Raw genomic sequence first — 19570 nt, forward strand, 5'->3', positions numbered from 1 at the left:
GCAAAAATTGAGCAACTTTTTTGGTTTGCGCATGTGATGGAGCTATTAGCATAGTAAAAACAACAATATTTATATTTTTTAGTATAGATTTCCATTTATTGGGTTTTTTAAAAATGAAATCTTAACATTTACAGTTATTTTCTTTCTTGCAATATATTACAACTTTAATTTTGGCCTATTAGTATAATTTTCTTTACTTCTTTCTCGCACTTTTTCCCTTTTATCGCATTTCCCTCTGTTTCATCAATAAAGATTTTTTTTCTCGTAATAATAATAATAATTAATAATGCTTCTTTAATATGTATATTACACTTGGTCCAGAGTGATTTAAGCTGAAAGGGAGTGCGTGCATTTATGATCTTTTTCTTTAGAATAATATAAATGTATAACATTTTCAACACTCAAAACTAATTTTGAATTGAGTACGGGGCGATTTTTTTTAAAATGGAGTAGGGCTTAAGAGGTGCATAACCAATTTGTTAAAAAAAAATGGAATAATCAGTCTCCTTTCGGAATTATATCACTCCAGACAACACAGTTGGTATTGTTTTCTAAAAAGACCGTTCTTTTGCATGTTTTAATCATCAAGTAATTATACATTTATTTATATTTCTCTTTTTCCAAAAATTTTTCTTTTTTTTTAAACCACTAAATTAAAATTACTATTTGTTTTCTTTGTTGTGTAATGTGTGTTATTTAGAAGTGAGTTTTTTTTATTATATATCCTTAAGAATTTTTCATCTCAAATACAGTAATAATTCATGTTCTTCTTTTTTTTCACTTTTGTCAATTAATACAATAATTTGTTTAAGTTATATGCTTTTATTTTTTCCTTTTTTTTAATTAATATAATTTAATTTAAAATATGTTCACTATATACAAGATTTAATTTAGACGCATTTTTTTTGTAATTGTTCATTTAAAAATAAAATCACTTAAAAACTTTTGTTTATACTTTTAATTTATGATTATTACATCTAATGAGTGATTTTCAATCTTTTCTTCTTCATCAGTTATGTCACAAAAACGCATTGTTCTTTGTTTTTATCAATCCGAGACAATATTTCTGGGTTTGATTGGAAGGTTGTGGATGGGGAATGAATAAATATACAATAATCTCTATAAATTGACTGAAAACTACAATTTTCCTTCCTCTCAATATTCCATTTTCCTTTGTTTTTCAATCTTCTCAATAAATAATTTACAAGTTTTTTTTTAATATGTTTTTTAATTACTCATGATTCGTCTTTTAGTAATTTTATTATTAAAATTGATTTTTTTTCATTTCAAAATTTTCTCTCTTTCCCTTTCTGTACAAACGTCATTTATACTAAAATTTAGTTTATAGCTAATAATTTAATATTGTGTCCAGATTTTTGTGAATATTTGGTTTTTGTTCATTTTTTTAACATTATTAATTCATTTTAGTTGCATTATCATATTTTTCTTTATTTATTTATTTATAAAGTTATCCGTTAGTGAGTGTCATTGTTGTGACTGTTAAATACACAATTTATACTACTAATTTTTTTGCTCAATTTCACTTTGAAATTTTTTTTAGATTATTTTGTTCAAAAATTTGCTTGAAATTCATTTTTCATTTTTGAGACAAATCCCAAAACTGCGCAGAATTTCTTCAATATATTTTTTTTTTACAATTAAAGCATTATTCACAAGTAATTGAATATTTTATTCTGGAAAATATTTTATTTGAATGGCGTTCACTAATTAGCTAAAACTTTTAAAGGTTTTGAGCTTCTGCCAGTCAGAGATTGCGAATGGATAAAAATATCTTGAGATTGAATATTTGAGTCCCATGCAATAAAAGTGTCTTGGGATTGAATATTTGAGTCCCATGCAATAAAAAAATGCTTTGGGATTGAATATTTGAGTCCTATTCCATTTTCTGGTTGAATAAAGCTTTGACTTCTGTCAAGCTCTAGCCAATCAGATATCGCGAACGCATGTATACGTCTTGGGATTGAATATTTGAGTCCCATGCAATAAAAAAAATGCCTTGGGATTGAATATTGGAGTCCATTGCCGTCTTCTAATCGGCAAGATTTCAAAAGCACTCAAAGCTCCAGCCCAATCAGAGAATACCATTCCCCTAAAATATTTTCCAATACGAAATATTTAACAACATCTGAATAATGCTTAACATACAAAAATTGTTGGATTGTTTGGTAAAAAACGGTTCATTCAAAAAACATTTATTCTGTAAAAGAGAAAAATCTATCGCAGGGCATTTTAGTTTCAGCATTTGGAAAACAAAGTTGTGATAGTGGAAATTAGAAGACGAAGGTTTTTTTTGTATGAAATGTTGTAAAAAATTTTCGCCCCACGCTTTCTGTTTGGCCCCGTTTTTTTCTTCCTACTTTTAATATTTTAAATTTAACTTCATTTTTTTTTTGTTAAGTAAATATTGACTTGAGTGGAATTTTCCCATTTTTTTTTCTTCATTTAAAGTTGTTCATCTCAGCGAAGCAATAGATCTTCAATACAAAAAAAATCGCAGAAAAAAAACTTTATTTAAATTTCAATTATAAAAAAAATAAAAATGTTATTACACTTTTTGTTTTAAAAATTATCCTTGTTCATCTCAAGTGTTGATTTTGAAACCTTTACCTAAGTTTTTTTTTTCATTCTAAAAATTTTCTGTTATACATTATTCCTATTTTGTGAAAAGAAATAAATCTCCAGTGTATAGTTGGACAAAAAAAGAAATATTCTCGTGGTTTTTGAGTCCACAAAGTCAGTCTTTGGGTACTTTTCTTTTCTTCACCATCTTTTTTTCATTTAATATTTTGTCAGCTTCATCCTAATTTTTATTTCATTCCCATCTCTAGCATTAAAAAAAATAAAACAAAACATCTCAATTAGACCAAACGACTGAGATTTTTTTCCCTTTCTTTAAATAAAAAAAAATTATTCAAACATCCAAAAATTTGCATTTTAAAAGAATTGAGTAAATAAAAAAAAAACAATATAACAATCATCCAATTTCTTCATTTTTTCTTTAAATATATTTTGTGCTAGTCAATAATCTTGAGTCGTTTTTCTTTGTGAAAAATTGGGGCTCCTTCACCTTACATCACTATTTTTTGTTTCTTTTTTTTTGCGTTAGAGTAGTACGTGACCTTCTAAGCCACGCCCATAAATTTTGTCTCAGCTATGTTCTTCAGAAAATACTTCCAAAAAACTTTATATTTCAGTTTTTCAGTCATCGATAAATGAATACCGTAGCTAAGTAGATACATTCTCTATTTGGTGCGTAGGAAGAATCTTTAAGCCCGACTTACCAAAATTGGCCACGCCTTCTTCGTAGGGTATCACTTATCCAGTTTTAAATGTACGCAAGGGACACTAGATTGATCATCTATCCAGTAAGCGAAGGTAAACGAAAGTAAACTAGGGTAAGTGTGTCAAATTTCGGCATAGTTGCATGCAAACGTCAAAGTCTCAATTTTGAAATGTAATATTTTAAATAAAAATTGATTTTTTTAATCCTTTCTTCTGTAAGAGTGTTGCTTGGATCCTTGTAAAGAGTTTACTGTCTTTATTTACTCTAAAATCATTCTTAATACATTTTAAAATGAATAAAAATATAGACATAGCTTTGGTACCCTATTTCGGCCACCTTCATTCTCATAGTTCTTGCCCTTCGGGAATTTTTCCAATCTTTTTCACGTCATCTCGTTTGTCAAAGCTACATTTATTGTTATTCTTTTGCATTGTATAATCTCTGGAGTATGTAAAAACTAAAAATTCATGAAAATTCGAGGAACAAAAAAGGTGGCCGGAATTGCAAGCTGGCCGGAATTTGGCACACTTACCCTATCTAATTTGATTCCTAATTAATTTAATCCCAGTTCTTCATATCCCAGTCTGGAAATTTTGTTTCCTTTGGACAGAGGTTTTATTATTTATAATTTTCCCTTACTTTATTTGTCTTTTTCTCTATTTATCTGCATACAGGGATGATTAAATGGATATTCAAGCGAGATACGAAAGGAAAATTGCAAAATGGCATAAATACGTTGCACAAATATCGCAAGATTTGCTGTTGCGCAAGAACGAAGTTTCTTGAACTGAAATCACAGTTATCGCAAGATCTCGGAAGATTACACGATTTCTTGCACAGGTATACCAAGATTTCACGAAATCTTGTTCATAGATCGCAAAATCGCACGAACTCTTCATAAAGATTGCATGATTGCAAGTTTGTTTGTTTAGAAATCGCAAGATCGCACGATTTCCTGCTTCAAAATCGCAAGTTTACACGATTTATGTTTACAGATCGCATGAACGGACGACTTTTTGAATAGAGGTTGTAGGATCGCAAGATACCTTGTTTGGAGAGAGCAAAATCATCCGATTTCTCGATCACATATTGCAAAATTTCACGATTTACACATAGAGATAGCATGAAAGGACAACTTTTTCTTTAAAGATTGTAAGCTCGCACGATTTCCTGCAAATAGATCGTAAAATCGCATGATTACTGCATAGAAATCGCATAAACGGACGACTTTGGTTACAGATCGCAAGATTGCATTATTCCTTGCTGAGAGATTGCAAGATCACGCGATCCAAAGATCGGACGATTCCTTCACTGAGATAAATCCGAAAAAGTTAAAATAACATTCCGGAAATGTTAATTTTACCCTTAAAAAGGTGTAAAATTAACACTAAAAAATTTTGATATATTTTTACACCTAAAAAGTGTTAAAGTTATGAGGAAAAAAAGTCAATCCCACCGTCTTTTTTTTCTCAGTGTTTAGAATTTTCAAGATTGTATGATTGTTTTCTTTGCCTAGAGATCCCCCCAAAATCACATGAAGTGCTCCTTTTATGCTCCTCCTACTACAGTACTATAACCTTCGGGTAAGATGAATTTCCCACCCCAAATATTAATTCGTCTCCGACCTTCCTGCATTTAATTCCTTTTTGTACTCGTTATACTTGAACTTCTCCTTAAAAATTAGAGAATTTATTTTATTAATAATACTAAAAGGGGCGTGGCTTCTTTCAGGGCGTGGTCATATGTAAAATCGTTACTATTGGATGCTTTGTAGATTGAGAAGTAAAACGGAGGGAATAAGTTAGCTTTCGGGAATCTTTCTGTTTGGATAACTGTCGTTCTTTAAACCCCTCCCAGATAATATTTTCTGAAGGACATGCCACTGTGTCAAATTTCTTGGTAGAGGTCATTTACAAGGTCAAATATTCCTCCGTGCAAAGCATTGAAGAAACTGAAAATAGCAATGTCAGTTGTGCCAGAAATTCAAATGGATAATTTCTCTTCGTCAGACCTGCTTCAACTCTTTCATTTTTTTTTTTTTTGAGAATTTTCTTTTTCTAGAGAATAAAAACGGGAGACAAACTAGAATATATACATATACATACAATTTTTTTTCTTCCTCCATAGAAGACCTTAGTTCAGTGTTATACAATTAACTACTATGCATATGTTGATTTTATTAAATATCTTTACTAATTAAAAAAAAAATAATTTGATAATTTACTTTGAAATTGCATATAAATACAGTAATGTTTTTTTTTCTTCTTTTAAATATTCAGCTACAATCCTTATGTTATTTAATATTTGAAACGATTTTTTTCTTTTTCAATAATTATTTTTATGTATAGATTATATACCTTTCTTTTATGTCTAAGTCATTACTATATAATTTACTTTTATACTTTTTTTTTAATAATATAATTATCATAATTTCCTTCTTTTATCCACTTTCACTCAAATATATTAGTATCTAATATCACAGATAATCCAAAGAGGAGGCCTATGTGGATGTAAATCAACTATTCAATACAATAAATCTTTAAAAGAAAAATGATATTCTGCAGGATTTAATATTTTTTTCTCTTGTGGTACGATTTCTCACCTTTCTTTTTTACTCTACGCGCGTTGTCACGATAAATTCACTCGCTCTTACATGTCCACTAATAAAAAAAAATAATAACTTTGACATTTACTCCTGTACCTAGGCAAATTATCCTGCGAGTAAACTATCTTCCGTACACATTAAAACTATGCACAGATTTTTTTTTTTTCAGTTAATCCTTTCTCATTCAGTTTTTTTTGTGATTTATACCAATTGAACAGAGATAATTAATTTCAATAAGTTAGTCGTCTTTGCAAACATTTTGAGTATTTTGTCCTTTACTTCCTTTTCCCGTCCGTTTGTTACTTTTTTTTCTGAGAGGGGGGTATGCTTACGCAAGAGCTGCCGTCATATGATAGAGCTGCATTAAAACTTGCACATGAATTGGCAAACACGAAAGCCTGTCGCGTGTATTGGCATCCATTGCCAGCCACGACAGGACATTGTATCCTTCGAGCACATGTCGCAAAACATCGGCAGTAAATTGTGAGTCCAGAGGATGATCAGTGGCCGAAGAGTGATTCTGCTGCAGCAAGTCATCTGTATTTTGCTGAATGGCTGGACTATGAAGATGCAGGGCAGTCTTCAGGAAGACCGGACAGACATTCTCCATGTGAGGACACGATGACCAGAACCACGAAGGCATTCGCCCCGTTGGCGCTGTTGACACCAAATAACCCAGCGCTAGAGGTTGCTGCAGCAACTGACCCACCTACACAAACCAGTAGCAACCAAAATTTTAGCAAATATCAACCATCAACTGAGGTTGATTACTCTCTATGCAATATTTTTTGTTTCATATTTGCTCTTGCCTTCGTAATCTAAGCAAAAGCGTTTTTTATCGGTTTTTCGTACATAGGTGATCATAGATCCGATTCTACTGAACCGATTAAATATTCATAGATAGAAGTTGAAAGGCCTTCGAATTGCCGACAACACTCTAGAAATTGTGCATTTTGTTAGCCTAATCTTGGTCTGAATGGGAGGTAATGCGACACATAGACTCTTCCCCTCAATTCCTACACTGAGAGAGAAATCCGAAAAAGTTAAAATAACATTCCGGAAATGCAGTATTGATCCAAAATCGCTGTCTGACCCTAAACATGTTTTATATCGGGTGTAACCTAGATTGAGAGTCTACGTTTCGTCTTATCTGCGATTATTCTGAACGTTTACGGATTAACCAACCCCGATTTGTTTTATCTTCCGGGTGTTCAAGACATAAATACGTGTAGCCCTGCGATAACTACACTGCAGAGAAATTCGAAAAAGTCAAAATAACATTCCGGAAATGTTAATTTTACCCTGCAGTATTGATCCGAAATAGGTGTAAATATGATGCTTTTCAGGTGTATTAGGGGTTAAAGTTACCCTTTTTCATGTTATTTCCACCCTTAAAAAGGTGTAAAATTAACATTGAAAAATGTTGATATATTTTTACACCTAAAAAGTGTTTAAGTTATGAGGAAAAAAAGTTAATCGTAGCCTCGTTTTTTTCTCAGTGTAATTATCCGGTAACTGAGGCCCGGGACACAGAGTTCGATGCTTCCCTTGCCGTGGTTTAATTAAGACTGTTCATTTTGTTATGTTGATCTTTTATTTCCATTCCTGCCAGTTTGGCGTCTCGAATGACATTCATCTCATTCTTGGCAGACTGTTCTTTAATGTTAATTCTTTATGGTTTTCTCTCCTGAAGTATATGCTTAATTGTTAATCTTTTTCAAAAGATTTAATTGATGAAATTTCCAAAGTATTACTGCATCGGTTTCATTAATTGAGCTACAGAATTCATCTAAATACTTAGGGAACATCCTTTTGGGTCACGATTCTTTTAGAAGGGACACTGCTGCTGACCCTTTTATATTTTGCCAATCAACAACTATTTTTTACTTGACTTTTCTAAGATTTGTTCAGGTGAATTTTATTATAAACTGTGCAATATACAAAAATAAGAAAGAGTACACAGTAAATAGTTTCGATTTTCTGTAGATTTACTTCTATTACTTTTTGTTACCAATTAAATCAGCAGTTTTTTCGTCGTTCTTGCATCACACAAAGCTAAAATTCGACCCTCTTGTGGCATCGTTCTCTTTAATGATGTAACAATCACCGTGTTACGTTAATTTTTTGAAAATGAACGTGACATGCTACATATTCTCCCTATCGGTCAAAGTTGTTCTAAAAAATTAAGCGCCAAAAATGCACTTGATCGACACTCGGTGGTGGGGGAAATAATTCCTCTGATATCGAGTGATAGGGAGAGATTCTTTCTCTTGCTCTGCAGCCACCGTCCCAGCAACATCGTTCGTAAAATTGTTCCGCATTGTCATTTAATTTAAATTTGTAATTAAATTGTAGTAAAGTGTTCAGTGTTAAATATATTATTTGTTGTCCCCAAATTAGTGTTTTACCTGGTGCACGATCCTTGTAGGATCTGGCGCCCAACATAAAAGAAAAATTGAGAAGTATTTTGGTACCAGGTAAGTACGGTGATTTTCTCTTATGTGGAGTCTTATGCTCGAAGAAAATCACCGCACCGCATCGTGGGACAATCTTTTAAGTTATCCTGTATATATTGGTAACAACCGGCTAGCACCGCTTGCTTTGCTCAATCCTCGCACAGCTCTAGGATTAGTATTCGATAGACAGTCACAAAGAACAGACGATCTCTTCAGATGCTCGATAGTAAGCAATTGTCTTTATATTCACTAAGGCAGATAGTACGAGAACTAAACGGATTGTCTCGAGGAGATATCCTCTCCATTTGCCAAATATTTGGATTGATTACAATTTCATCAAGTCAAATCTATCTCGACCGAAGTATAGACTAAGGCTGCAAATTTTCGTAGTCGCAAGCTTTGAAATTATACAGATTCGAACTGATTTAGAATTTATTAAGTTTTAAAAATTTAATAATACCTAAAGTATTTGCAAAATTATAATTTCTTATGGAAGTCGCCTATTTTCTTCTGTGTCAATTAGAAAGATTTATTATGAAAAAAATGCTCATGATTGACTTCTTTGCAGAGAAGAAAATCTTTCAATATTGAAATATCATATTGGCTAGGACTTTGTTGTATTTTTAAAATATTACCCTTCTTTAGAAAATTAGAAAAAAATATATAATAAAAACAAAACATTACCTCTTCTGTGTCCTGTGACGAATGGAGATTTCTCGTTTGACTGCAATTTCCACCACTGGGACCTGGACTCTGACGACTACGATTGTCCTCCATTCCACCAGGACTGCCCAATTTGGAGGCTCGTTCAGGACTTGCAGGAGGCATTTGTGGTTCAGCTGCGGAAAAGACAAGAACAAACAAACAAATATGTAGCAACGCTCGTACATTGTCTGCCAGGAAACAAAAAATGTAGAAAAGAATCCCAAACTCACTGTCCCACTGATCGAAAATATCCCCAAGGCCATTCATAGCTTCCATTCCGTCCATTCCATCATCATCATCGAGACTTGGAAAGAACTCTTCATCGAGATCATTGATGTGCTGAATGTCCTGGAAGGCTGTTTGTGAAGACTGCCAAGAACAGAAGGATACATTTCAGGATCCTTGCAACAAAAATACTTCTAGGGGGATTTGTGACTTACCTGAGCAATGGCACTGGTTGGAAAGACGAGAATGTGCGTACACGTGACATCTTGAGGTGTTGCCAGTGGATTTTGCATTGAGATCTGACTGAATCGTTCATCCGGTGTAAATTGATCTGGCATCACGCGCAATGTTGAATCTGGTTCGAGAGTGATGAGGCATGCACTGAGGATACTTGGAGCTGCATGTGGATACTGAAGAGAGCACTGTTTACAAATGTCTTTGAGTTGCTTCGATGCCTTTAGGAGATTCTGTTTGCTCAGCAACCAACTCCATCCCTTCAATTCACCATGCCCTATCCGACCAATACGACCAACAACAAGACGCCACGGTTGAACACTCTGTGATATCACACCCAAGATGAAATCCATCAATTTCTGCAGTCCCAATCGACGAGCTGACGCCTTCTTTCGTCGTCTCCTATTGGGAATGTCAATGTTTATCGTGACCGTCTCCAGCAATTCACCTCGTTCATCCGTTGCCACAGCCAACAGCCAACTCTGATCCTCTGACAGACAATAGCTGCAGTACAGCACCGATGACTGCTGCTCAATACTTGCAGTTCCAAACAACTCAGCATTCTCACTCTTCTCATGCTGTGCCGCCAGGATATAGGGCGGAGTGTAGAGTTTATACGGTTCACGATTCTTCTCATCTTTATTCTTAAGGAAAAGCTCCATATTGGCTGCTGTTCCGAAACCCGTCAAACTCTTCACATTGCTCGTATGCGTGAGATATCGTCGACACTGAGAGAAAACACTCAGTGCTAAGCATCGCATCTCATCGCTAAACCGAAGCTGATCACGACTTCGTCCCAGTTCCATGATGCTCTCCTGCGATATAAGCTGTAAGAAAAAATACGTAGGATATTTGTGTAGTAGCATCTTTAAATGCCACTGATTTACATCCATTGATTCCTTCAGAGCAAGAGTGAGCTTGGGCTATCTTAATAGAGAAATGCATAAGGGATAGGCCCTTTTTGCCCTGGGAGTCTCATTTTTGACTAGGCTCACTTTTCTTCCCGTACATATTTCACTGAAAGGTTTCAACGTCTGAAGTGACTTCTGAACGATTTTGAAATTTGAAGGCAACCCTAGAAGAACCTGCAATGATTTTGTTCCAGAGGATAGAAGCAACGGTAATACGGCAATGGACTCATGGGAAGGATCAATAATGATCAAAAATAGCTGAATAATTGGAGAGAAAAAGAAAGGCTTCCAAGTTGTATGTACACGGTAAAAACTTTTGAACACTGACCAAAATATTGGAACAATTTTTTTTTTTGGAATCAATTTATACCTAGAGCAGATATTTGTTTGTTCCAAAAAGTTTTCTTTACAGTTTTGCTACGAAATATAGTTACAATTTTGTTAGAGTTTTCTTTTGGAACCGTTTTGATACGGTGGAATGTCTACAAATTTGAGTTGATTTCCAGATCTTTCTTCTCGTGTCGACGTATGTTCCGCGATTCCAATAGGGATAAGCGGTTGAAAATGATGAAGATGATCGAAAATATAAGATAACGAGTGCAAGCTTCCGCGATGAGGTACCTCCGGGCTGTTAAGGGAATCACTCGTCGAGATCGAGTGAGGAACGGAACCGTTCGCAAAGAGTTAAGAGACGAGGAGTTGCTTTTTCGGGTTGAGAGATCACAACTTCGACGGTATGGTCATATTCAATGCATAAATGAAGAAAGATTCCCCAGAAAATCTATGCAAGCCATTGTGAGGAGACCTTGCCTTGGAGCGCCTCGGGATCGAAGAGACTCAGTAAAAGAATATGGGAAAGCCAGTGATAACCCTAAATCAGCTTATAGATATAGAGGTACGATTCCTTCATTGCAAATTTGGATTGTGGCAAACCCGAACGATATTTATACATAAATAATGCAAATTTCGTTTAATAATTCTTAAAATGTATGAAGCATGGAGGAAAATGCAAGAAATGCATGAAAGTGTCTGAAAATCTTTAAAGTGGATTATCTCGGAAACTATGAGAGATAGAGGCCTCAAACTTTACATCCATTTAGAGTCTCTTTCAGGCTTGATATGTGCAAAATTTCACTTGAAAATGAAAAGAATTGTATGAGAAATTCATAAAAGTGTCTGAAAATCTTTAAATTCGATTATCATGGAAACTATGAGAGATAGAGGCCTCAAACTTTACATCCATTTTGAGCCTCTTTCAGGCTTGATATGTGCAAAATTTCACTTGAAAATGAAGAAAATTGGATGAGAAATGCATAAAAGTGTTTGAAAATCTTTAAAGTCGAATATCTCGGAAACTATAAGAGATAGAGGCCTCAACTTCACATCTGTTTAGAGCCTCTTTCAGGCTTGATATGTGCAAAATTTCACTTGAAAATGAAGAAAATTGGATGAGAAACGCATAAAAGTGTCTGAAAATCTTTAAAGTCGATTATCTCGGAAACTATAAGAGATAGAGGCCTAAAACTTTACATCCATTTAGAGCTTCTTTCAGGCTTGATATGTGCAAAATTTCAATTGAAAATGAAAAAAATTGGATGAGAAATGCATAAAAGTGTCTGAAAATCTTTAAAGTCGATTATCTCGGAAACTATGAGAGATAGAGGCCTAAAACTTTACATCTGTTTAGAACCTCTGTCCGCGACCCGTGAGAATCCGCGAAGTTATTCATTACCCACGAAAAATATGCGCCCAGGGAAAATTCGCGAAAAATACACGCTCCGCGAAAACCCGCGAAAATTAATTTTTATTTTAAATTGGTCTAAATTTTCTGGACTACAAAATAAACATAAAATTTTCAAAATCGTATGCTTAGATTCCGAGATAAACTACAAAACGTGATTTTTAACCGGTTTTTCAAAAAACTAATAGCACAGAAATATAAATTTAAAAAAAAAATGAAGATATCTCTTTCCAAACCAGAGATATAGCGTACTACGGACGGCCGGCCGGATCTGAAATTGCTGGATTATAATTTTCGGCATCAGGGATGTTCAAAATATATACCCTGTGAATTTCAGCTCGATCGGAGCACTTTTAGAAAATCCGAGAATTACAATAGGTGTGATTAGAAGGAATCACACCTGAAATATGAAGTGTTCGAAGCCAGAGTGCGCGCGAAACCTGAAAATCTCCCTTAGGACGTAGTGCGAAGAGATCGCAACAGTTAGGAACACACACCAATCGATTGTATAAGCAGGTCATCTCCTAAATAACTTACAATGTTTACAAATAAATAAATCAAAATAGCAATTACCTGGAATTGAATGTTACTCCTGATGCCTTCTGGCACGGATGATAGAATGTTTGAGTAGCACCTAAGGAGCGCCAGCACAGCCAATCTCTGCCTATCTGATGTATCCGATAGGCATGTGAAGGGTTCAACGATATACACAACAATACAAGGTGGATTGATCTCATCATCCTCAGATGATCCCAATGGATCCGAATGATTTGTCGGTGTTGAACTTGATGCATTGAGAGATTCACGTTGATTTTCACAATCATTGTCAGATTTTGGTGTACTCGGTGCCTTATCTGATGTCTGTGATGATTCAGGGGTATTTGGTGGTGGCATTGGACTTGGCAGTGAACGATCCTTACTGAGATTTCCACTTCCAATTGAACTACTACTAGCACCTTCTGGTGGATCCAGTAAACTCTTATCCGATAGCACTTTATTGAGATACGGCACCAATTGCACTTGACATGCTTGAGCATAGAATTTCAAATTTTCACTCATTTTGCTATCACCAAGCAATGTAAACCATTCATCTATTGTGTCATTGATACTGGCATTTGGTGTGAGACCAGGAAGGGCTGATAGATTTTTCACATTTTTCCCAACTCGAAGGAGTCCTTCCCAGCCTTTGATCGGTGTATGCCTGCCCAATTTGCACATTTCGTAGGTTGTGCTGAGTTCTTTGAAGTAGGTCTTCACGCGCGTCACTACGGCGTCGTTGTCGGGCGTAATGACAACATACGCCACATCTCGAGCATAGGAATATGGCTCGAGAAGTAGCTTGTCCCAGTAGTGAATGGCATAGGGTGCAACAGAGAGCCAATCTTTCTCATGACCAACGACAACCGAAGGAATTGGCTGAGGTTCACACTGACCAGTTCCACGTCCGGCCAGACGATGAAACTGTCGCCAGGTCAGTGGTCCCTGTACCGTATACGGAGCATCCCAGAGACGTGTGGTGCATTTTTTATGGAAGGCATCCTGAAGGAGTGGTTGCATTGACTTCATTATCCTCACAATATCCTGATTGCTTCTCGGACCACTGGCCCTCACATACGGCCACTTGTGCACACTCAGACTGGTCTTATTGGGCGGTTGAGATATCATGGCAAGACGTGAATTTGAATAGTGACTATCCATTTCCATCTTACACAGAATATTCGTCTCAAATGCTATTCGACCCTGTTCAAGGGCCAAACTAATCACATCCTGAGCATCACTGTAGTCTAGGACATTTATCGTTATGCTACTTGGTGATGTTGTCATATTGGATACTGTGGACGTTGCTACAAGACCCCGGAAACACTTTATTGCACGCTGTATGGAATTTGATGAACTTTGTACTACTGCACACTGTTCCCGGAGCAAATCCATCAGTATCAGCGGCATATTATCACAGTTACTTGAATTTCCACTTGAATTCCCACCATTTCCTCCTCCTCCTCCTCCTCCTGGGCCTCCTCCATCATTGGATTTGGCTTCTTGCTTCACCATCACTTCCTTACCCATCTCACCACCAACTGCATTCACTCCCGGACCCCCATCATCAACACCACTCGACTGACCAAGGATTATCGTGAGGAGGGAACGTTTCTTGTGACAACTCGGATCTTCAGCCATCCCTGTAATTTCCATTTCATCTTCATAGAACAATCCTGCCCGATGTGCCAATCTCCTATTCATCACTGCACTAAATCCACACTGACACTTAATGGGATCCTCATCGAAGTACCCATTCTGATGTCCATTCCCTCCTCCACCACCACCACCACTGCCCCCACCGCCCGTCATGGCAGCTGGAGAATCAAGACCAAATCCACTATTTCCACCACCACTGTAAACACTACTATTGCCCAGAGCTGATGTCATGGAGGCAAATGATGTTCCCGGAAGGGCTAAATACACTCCACTGTCCGATCCCCGGATATTCCCAACACACTTCTTTCCCGCATTGCACACACATATCGTACAACTGTCAAAATTGTGATCACGGAAAACATTGAGCAGGGTATCGTACAGCAGAACATTGACCAGGAGAGCATTGGCTTCTGGTGTTCCCCTTGGTCCCATGGATGGCGTTGCCGGATCCTCCGAATTGAACTGCTTATTGAGATAGCTACTGGTGGATGTGGCAGGACTAGCAATGGCCAGTTCATATGGCGGTGGCGGTGGGATTGGTGTACGTCTGAATGGATGCTGAAGACCATGCATTGGACTGCCAACGGTGGGAAATTGTCCTGTGGCTGGTGATATGGGTGACATACCTGGTTGTTGAACAGGTTTAGCAATGATTAATTAAAACTAATTTCTCACACATTTGTGCCATTTCATTCTCAGGATAAAAATAAAGAAGCGCTCTAGACACACGACTTATTATGCCCTGGAAGGGAAGTCTGTAACGCTTTGGCAATGTCATATGACAAATTGGGTTCGAATGTTAGGAGAGCTTTTTCGAAAATGCGATTCTGTAGCTGTGACATTGCCATTTCAGCTCACGTGGCATTGTCAGAAGTCACATGATATTTTAGATTTCTGGCAATTCAAATGACAATGAATTTTGTTAAAAAAATCATCAAATAAAGGAATTTCAGTAAAAATTCAATGAACTGCATTTTCGAACTCATATGATATGACAAAAAAAAGCTCGAATGGCATTGTTAGGTTTCGAACTCACGCGTGACAATACCACGAAAATTACAGAATTTCCCTACTGATCAATATTTTAATTATAAAATTACGTTAAGTCGCCTCTCAGCTTAAATCGTAAGGGCATTGACAGACCTGAGGATTAGCCGAGAGACGGCTTAGCGTAATAATATTAGAAATAATGGTTAAACCACATTTCTATCATTTTCCACTAAGTCGTCTCTCGGCTTAAATCGTTAGTGTGTCTAGGACTTTAGAGGGATATGCTTCATTAAGGGCCTAGACAGACTTGAGGATTAGTCGAGAGACGGCTAAGTGTAATCATTTTCGAAAGAATGGTTAAACCACATTTCTATCATTTTTTACTAAGTCGTCTCTCGGTTTAAGTCCTAAATGTGTCAAGGACCTAAGTTTGCCCCATTAGTGTCTTGGATAAAAGGTAAATGGAATTCAATTTTACAATATGTCGTAAACAAAAAATATTTATAAGCGTCGTATTTTTTTCTGACAACAAAGTGCAGAGTGTGACTTGTAACACTTCTAAATTCGAGGAGGAATTATTTCAGCCACCATAGACGAAAACAGAAGTAAAAATAGCTTTTGTTTGGCATTCAAAATCAATCTTCGAATTTTTGAAACTCGAGTTGTGAATTAAGCAAACAACTTTCGTACAATATGTCATTGATGTTCGAAGTATTCAAGTTTAATTTCGAATTTTCAAACAAGATTGGGAATATTTATGAAATACCACGATTAAAAAAATTTAAAAGAGTTTCTCATTGATTATGAGGGGAATTATAATGGAGCAGAAATATTATTAGCATTGCTGCTTTATTTTTTTCCTCACACAAAGTGAAGACACTGCCACGCGTTAACACTCGAGGAATTTCAAAATACGAGCAGAAAATAATTCTGCCACCATGCGGACGAGACAAGAAGTAAAAATGTACTTTTTCTTAGTTTTCGAAATTGATTTTCAAACATCATTTCTCTTGGGATAACTTCAGCTGTGAGAAGTTGAAAAGGATCAAACACAAAAACAAAACAAGACAAAAATATCATGAAAATAACCCGTGTGTTAATTAAACTTTTTTGTTACCTGAAAGTGTCTCGGTTAGAAAAGTAAACGGTATACACACTGAGAAAAAAACGGGGGTGTGATTAACTTTTTTTCTTCATAATTTTAAAACTCTTTGTGTAAAAATATATCAACATTTTTTAATATTAATTTTACACCTTTTTAAGGGTAAAATTAACATGGAAGTGTAACTTTAACCCCTAATACACCTTAAAAGCATAATATTTACACAGATTTCGGATCAATACTGCAGGGTAAAATTAACATTTCCAGTGTTATTTTAATTTTTTCTGATTCCTCTCAGTGTATAAGTCGATGAGCAAAAATATGCTGACCGGTCAGCAGTATTCGAACAAAATGTGCTAACAAAATATATAGAAATGACACTGCCTCGCGAGTGTCGTTTCAATATTATCGGTATATTCATCTGAAAATATATGTTTTCAGTTGAATTTAAATCGGTTAGTATTTGGTGTTTGCTAGTCAGTAAGTTCATGAAAAAGACATTTAAATTATTGAAATTTAAACGTTCTTTTATCCTGAAATTCCATCACTGAGAGAAATCCGAAAAAGTTAAAATAACATTCCGGAAATGTTAATTTTACCCTGCTTTATTGATCCGATATCGGTGTAAATATTACCCTTTTTATGTGTATTAGGGTTACATCAACCCTTTTTCATGTTAATTTCTACCCTTAAAAAGGTGTAAAATTAACATTAAAAAATGTTGATATATTTTTACACCTAAAAAGTGTTAAAGTTAAGAGGAAAAAAAGTTAATCGCACCTTCTTTTTTTTCTCAGTGATAAGACTATATATAGGGGAAAGTAGCCTGCCTTTGAATGCGGCAGCCTTTGAATATTTAAATGTTTCTCTTATTTTCTAAGGCAAAAACCCTATTCTCTCAACTATAGTCAATAGAGATATCTATTTTCTATTAACTTCGATTAACAAAATAGAATTTTTGCTTTGGAAAATAAGGGAAAAAAAAAATATCCAAAGGCTGACGCATTCAAAGGCAGACCACTTTCCCTTACAATAATAAATTTTTTGCAGCAAACGGTCACGCACTTCTGTTGACGTTGTTTTCAGTTAATTGTCAAGAATACCGAAAATTCGAAATGAAAGAACAGCCAGCGCTAAAGCGGCGAATATGCGAACTTGTATTTTAGACTTTGTGGTCGATTTTTTCTTCGTCGATTTCAGCTTGGCTTGGCTTTGAAATGTCTGTATCTTTTCGAAAGCTTATTATTGAACACAGCCAATCAAAAATCTTGCCTGCTTCCGGATTTCCGGGAAAATTAATTTACTGATCAAAATTGATTTTTCTCTGATCAAAATTGATTATTTCCCTGGGATTTTTTAAACTGTAATATTCCTTTGGCGCTAAGAAAATCAAACTTAAATATTATGAGCTTTTTTACATTGATTTTTCTTACAATAAAAGTGAAAACTTCTGACACTCGAGACACTTTCAACAAAAAAAGTTAAATTAAAAAGGCTCCTTTGGTCATTACCAATATTTTTTTCTCTTTGGGCAAAGGATGTTTGTGATTAAGCGGATGATAAAAAGGACGTTTGGGCTTATGTGAGTCTGAAAACCTGAGAATACAATTGGAAAAAAAAGAAGACACATACCTGGTTTAAGCATTCCACCCGGATGACCCTGCATTGGTGGACCCTGGCCATAGTTTCCATTGGCCAGCATATTCATCCCCATTGGCATCATCACATTTGGCGTCATGATTGTGGGTGGCGGAGGCGGTGGAGGTCCTCCTCCTGCTCCACCTCCTCCTCCTCCTCCTCCTCCACCTGCCATCATACTCGTCGGTCCACCCAGTAATCCCACTGACGATGGTCTCGACATGGGATTCGGTGGTGTTGGCATTGCAGGTGTTGTTGGTGTAGACAATGGTGGTTCTATTCTCTCCTGCTTCACCATTGTACCCCCAGAATTACCACCACCAGAACTACTATTCCCACTTCCCATTCCTGTGGTAACACCTGAACTGACTCCACTTCCTGTCAATTGTTGCTGCTTCAGCCACGATGGCTTGTACACAGCCGTCATGGGCAGGGTAACAGGTAAAAGAGATTGACTTGGTAAATTCGACAATGGTGCATATTTAGAAGAACCAACAAATTTTGACATATTCGGCGGGACAAAGACATAAGTCCAATCTTCGATGGGCTCATCACTGGGACTTCCGAGATTCGGATAATTTTCCAATTTCAACTTTGGACTGTGAATATCCGTCATGGGGACATCTGAGAGAGCTCCACCGCATGGACTTGAATTTGGATGATGCTCGAGACTTGGCGGTGTTGGGAACATCTTCGATAGTTCCTCATTGCCATACGGTCGGATGCCCCCAGTGCTTGGATTGCACGAACTTATACATCGTTTCTCATCCATTCCACCCATTGATTTATTTGATCCGGGCGGCGTATGCACATTCACAGGTATCTGAGTCAGGAGGAAAATCAACAAAAAAATTCATGCAATCACACTCTTGGAAAAATCAGGAAGCTATCAACAATTTAGTGGGCTTTTCTTCCGCGCAGCCTCCCAATAAGAACATTTTTGATTTAACTAAATCTAATATTTAATTAATTGTATCAATTCCTAATGTACGATAGCATATTATGACCTCTACATATTAGTGAAATTTATGTCCATATTGAAAAGTTTCTCCTATACAAGCGTAGGGAATTTGCTTAAATATGGAGATAAATTTCTCTAGTGTGTAGAGGCCATTAAGTACATGATCCATCACAATGTTTCTGGATTTTCTTTGATTGTCTTCCAATGTCTGATAAAACAATCATACACACACCAGAAGATGCTGTCCCCCTGCGTTGCACACTATCTCAAAAGGAGACCCCCTCAAGGAGGATCATTTGAGAAGCCGGCTTAATGGCAAGGGTTATCCACTTTAATTTTCCAAGTCCTACCATGAATTTTTTCATTCGAATGCATGATCGTTCATCGCGAGAGAAAAGTTATATGATAATTGAAGGGGGTTACCTGATTTATAAAATTTAAAAATCTATATACAGTGGGACCTCGATAGAGTCAACTAATTATTTCCTGGCCTGTTGACTCT

General features: G+C 36.0%; 1 protein-coding gene and 1 non-coding gene across 3 annotated transcripts in view; both read right to left on the bottom strand.

The window, feature by feature from the left end:
* Positions 1-482: 482 nt before the first annotated feature.
* LOC129800855 (mediator of RNA polymerase II transcription subunit 13) overlaps positions 483-19570 on the bottom strand; it is a 73560-nt gene continuing 54472 nt past the window's right edge. For both annotated transcript variants that reach the window (XM_055845557.1, XM_055845556.1), the window contains 6 exons: positions 18102-18930; positions 12755-15003; positions 9511-10356; positions 9301-9439; positions 9050-9204; positions 483-6618 (listed from right to left, as the gene is read on the bottom strand). In XM_055845557.1, coding sequence (XP_055701532.1) covers positions 6238-6618; positions 9050-9204; positions 9301-9439; positions 9511-10356; positions 12755-15003; positions 18102-18930 — 4599 coding nt within the window. In that variant the 3' untranslated portion in view covers positions 483-6237. The remainder of the gene's footprint in view (positions 6619-9049; positions 9205-9300; positions 9440-9510; positions 10357-12754; positions 15004-18101; positions 18931-19570) is intronic.
* Positions 19243-19392, bottom strand: LOC129805083 (small nucleolar RNA snoR639/H1). Its single transcript, XR_008752054.1, has one exon. It is a non-coding gene; the product is annotated as a small nucleolar RNA snoR639/H1 (small nucleolar RNA).

Source organism: Phlebotomus papatasi, chromosome 2, assembly GCF_024763615.1.
Source record: "Phlebotomus papatasi isolate M1 chromosome 2, Ppap_2.1, whole genome shotgun sequence".
In the NCBI taxonomy this organism is placed as follows: Eukaryota; Metazoa; Arthropoda; class Insecta; order Diptera; family Psychodidae; genus Phlebotomus; species Phlebotomus papatasi.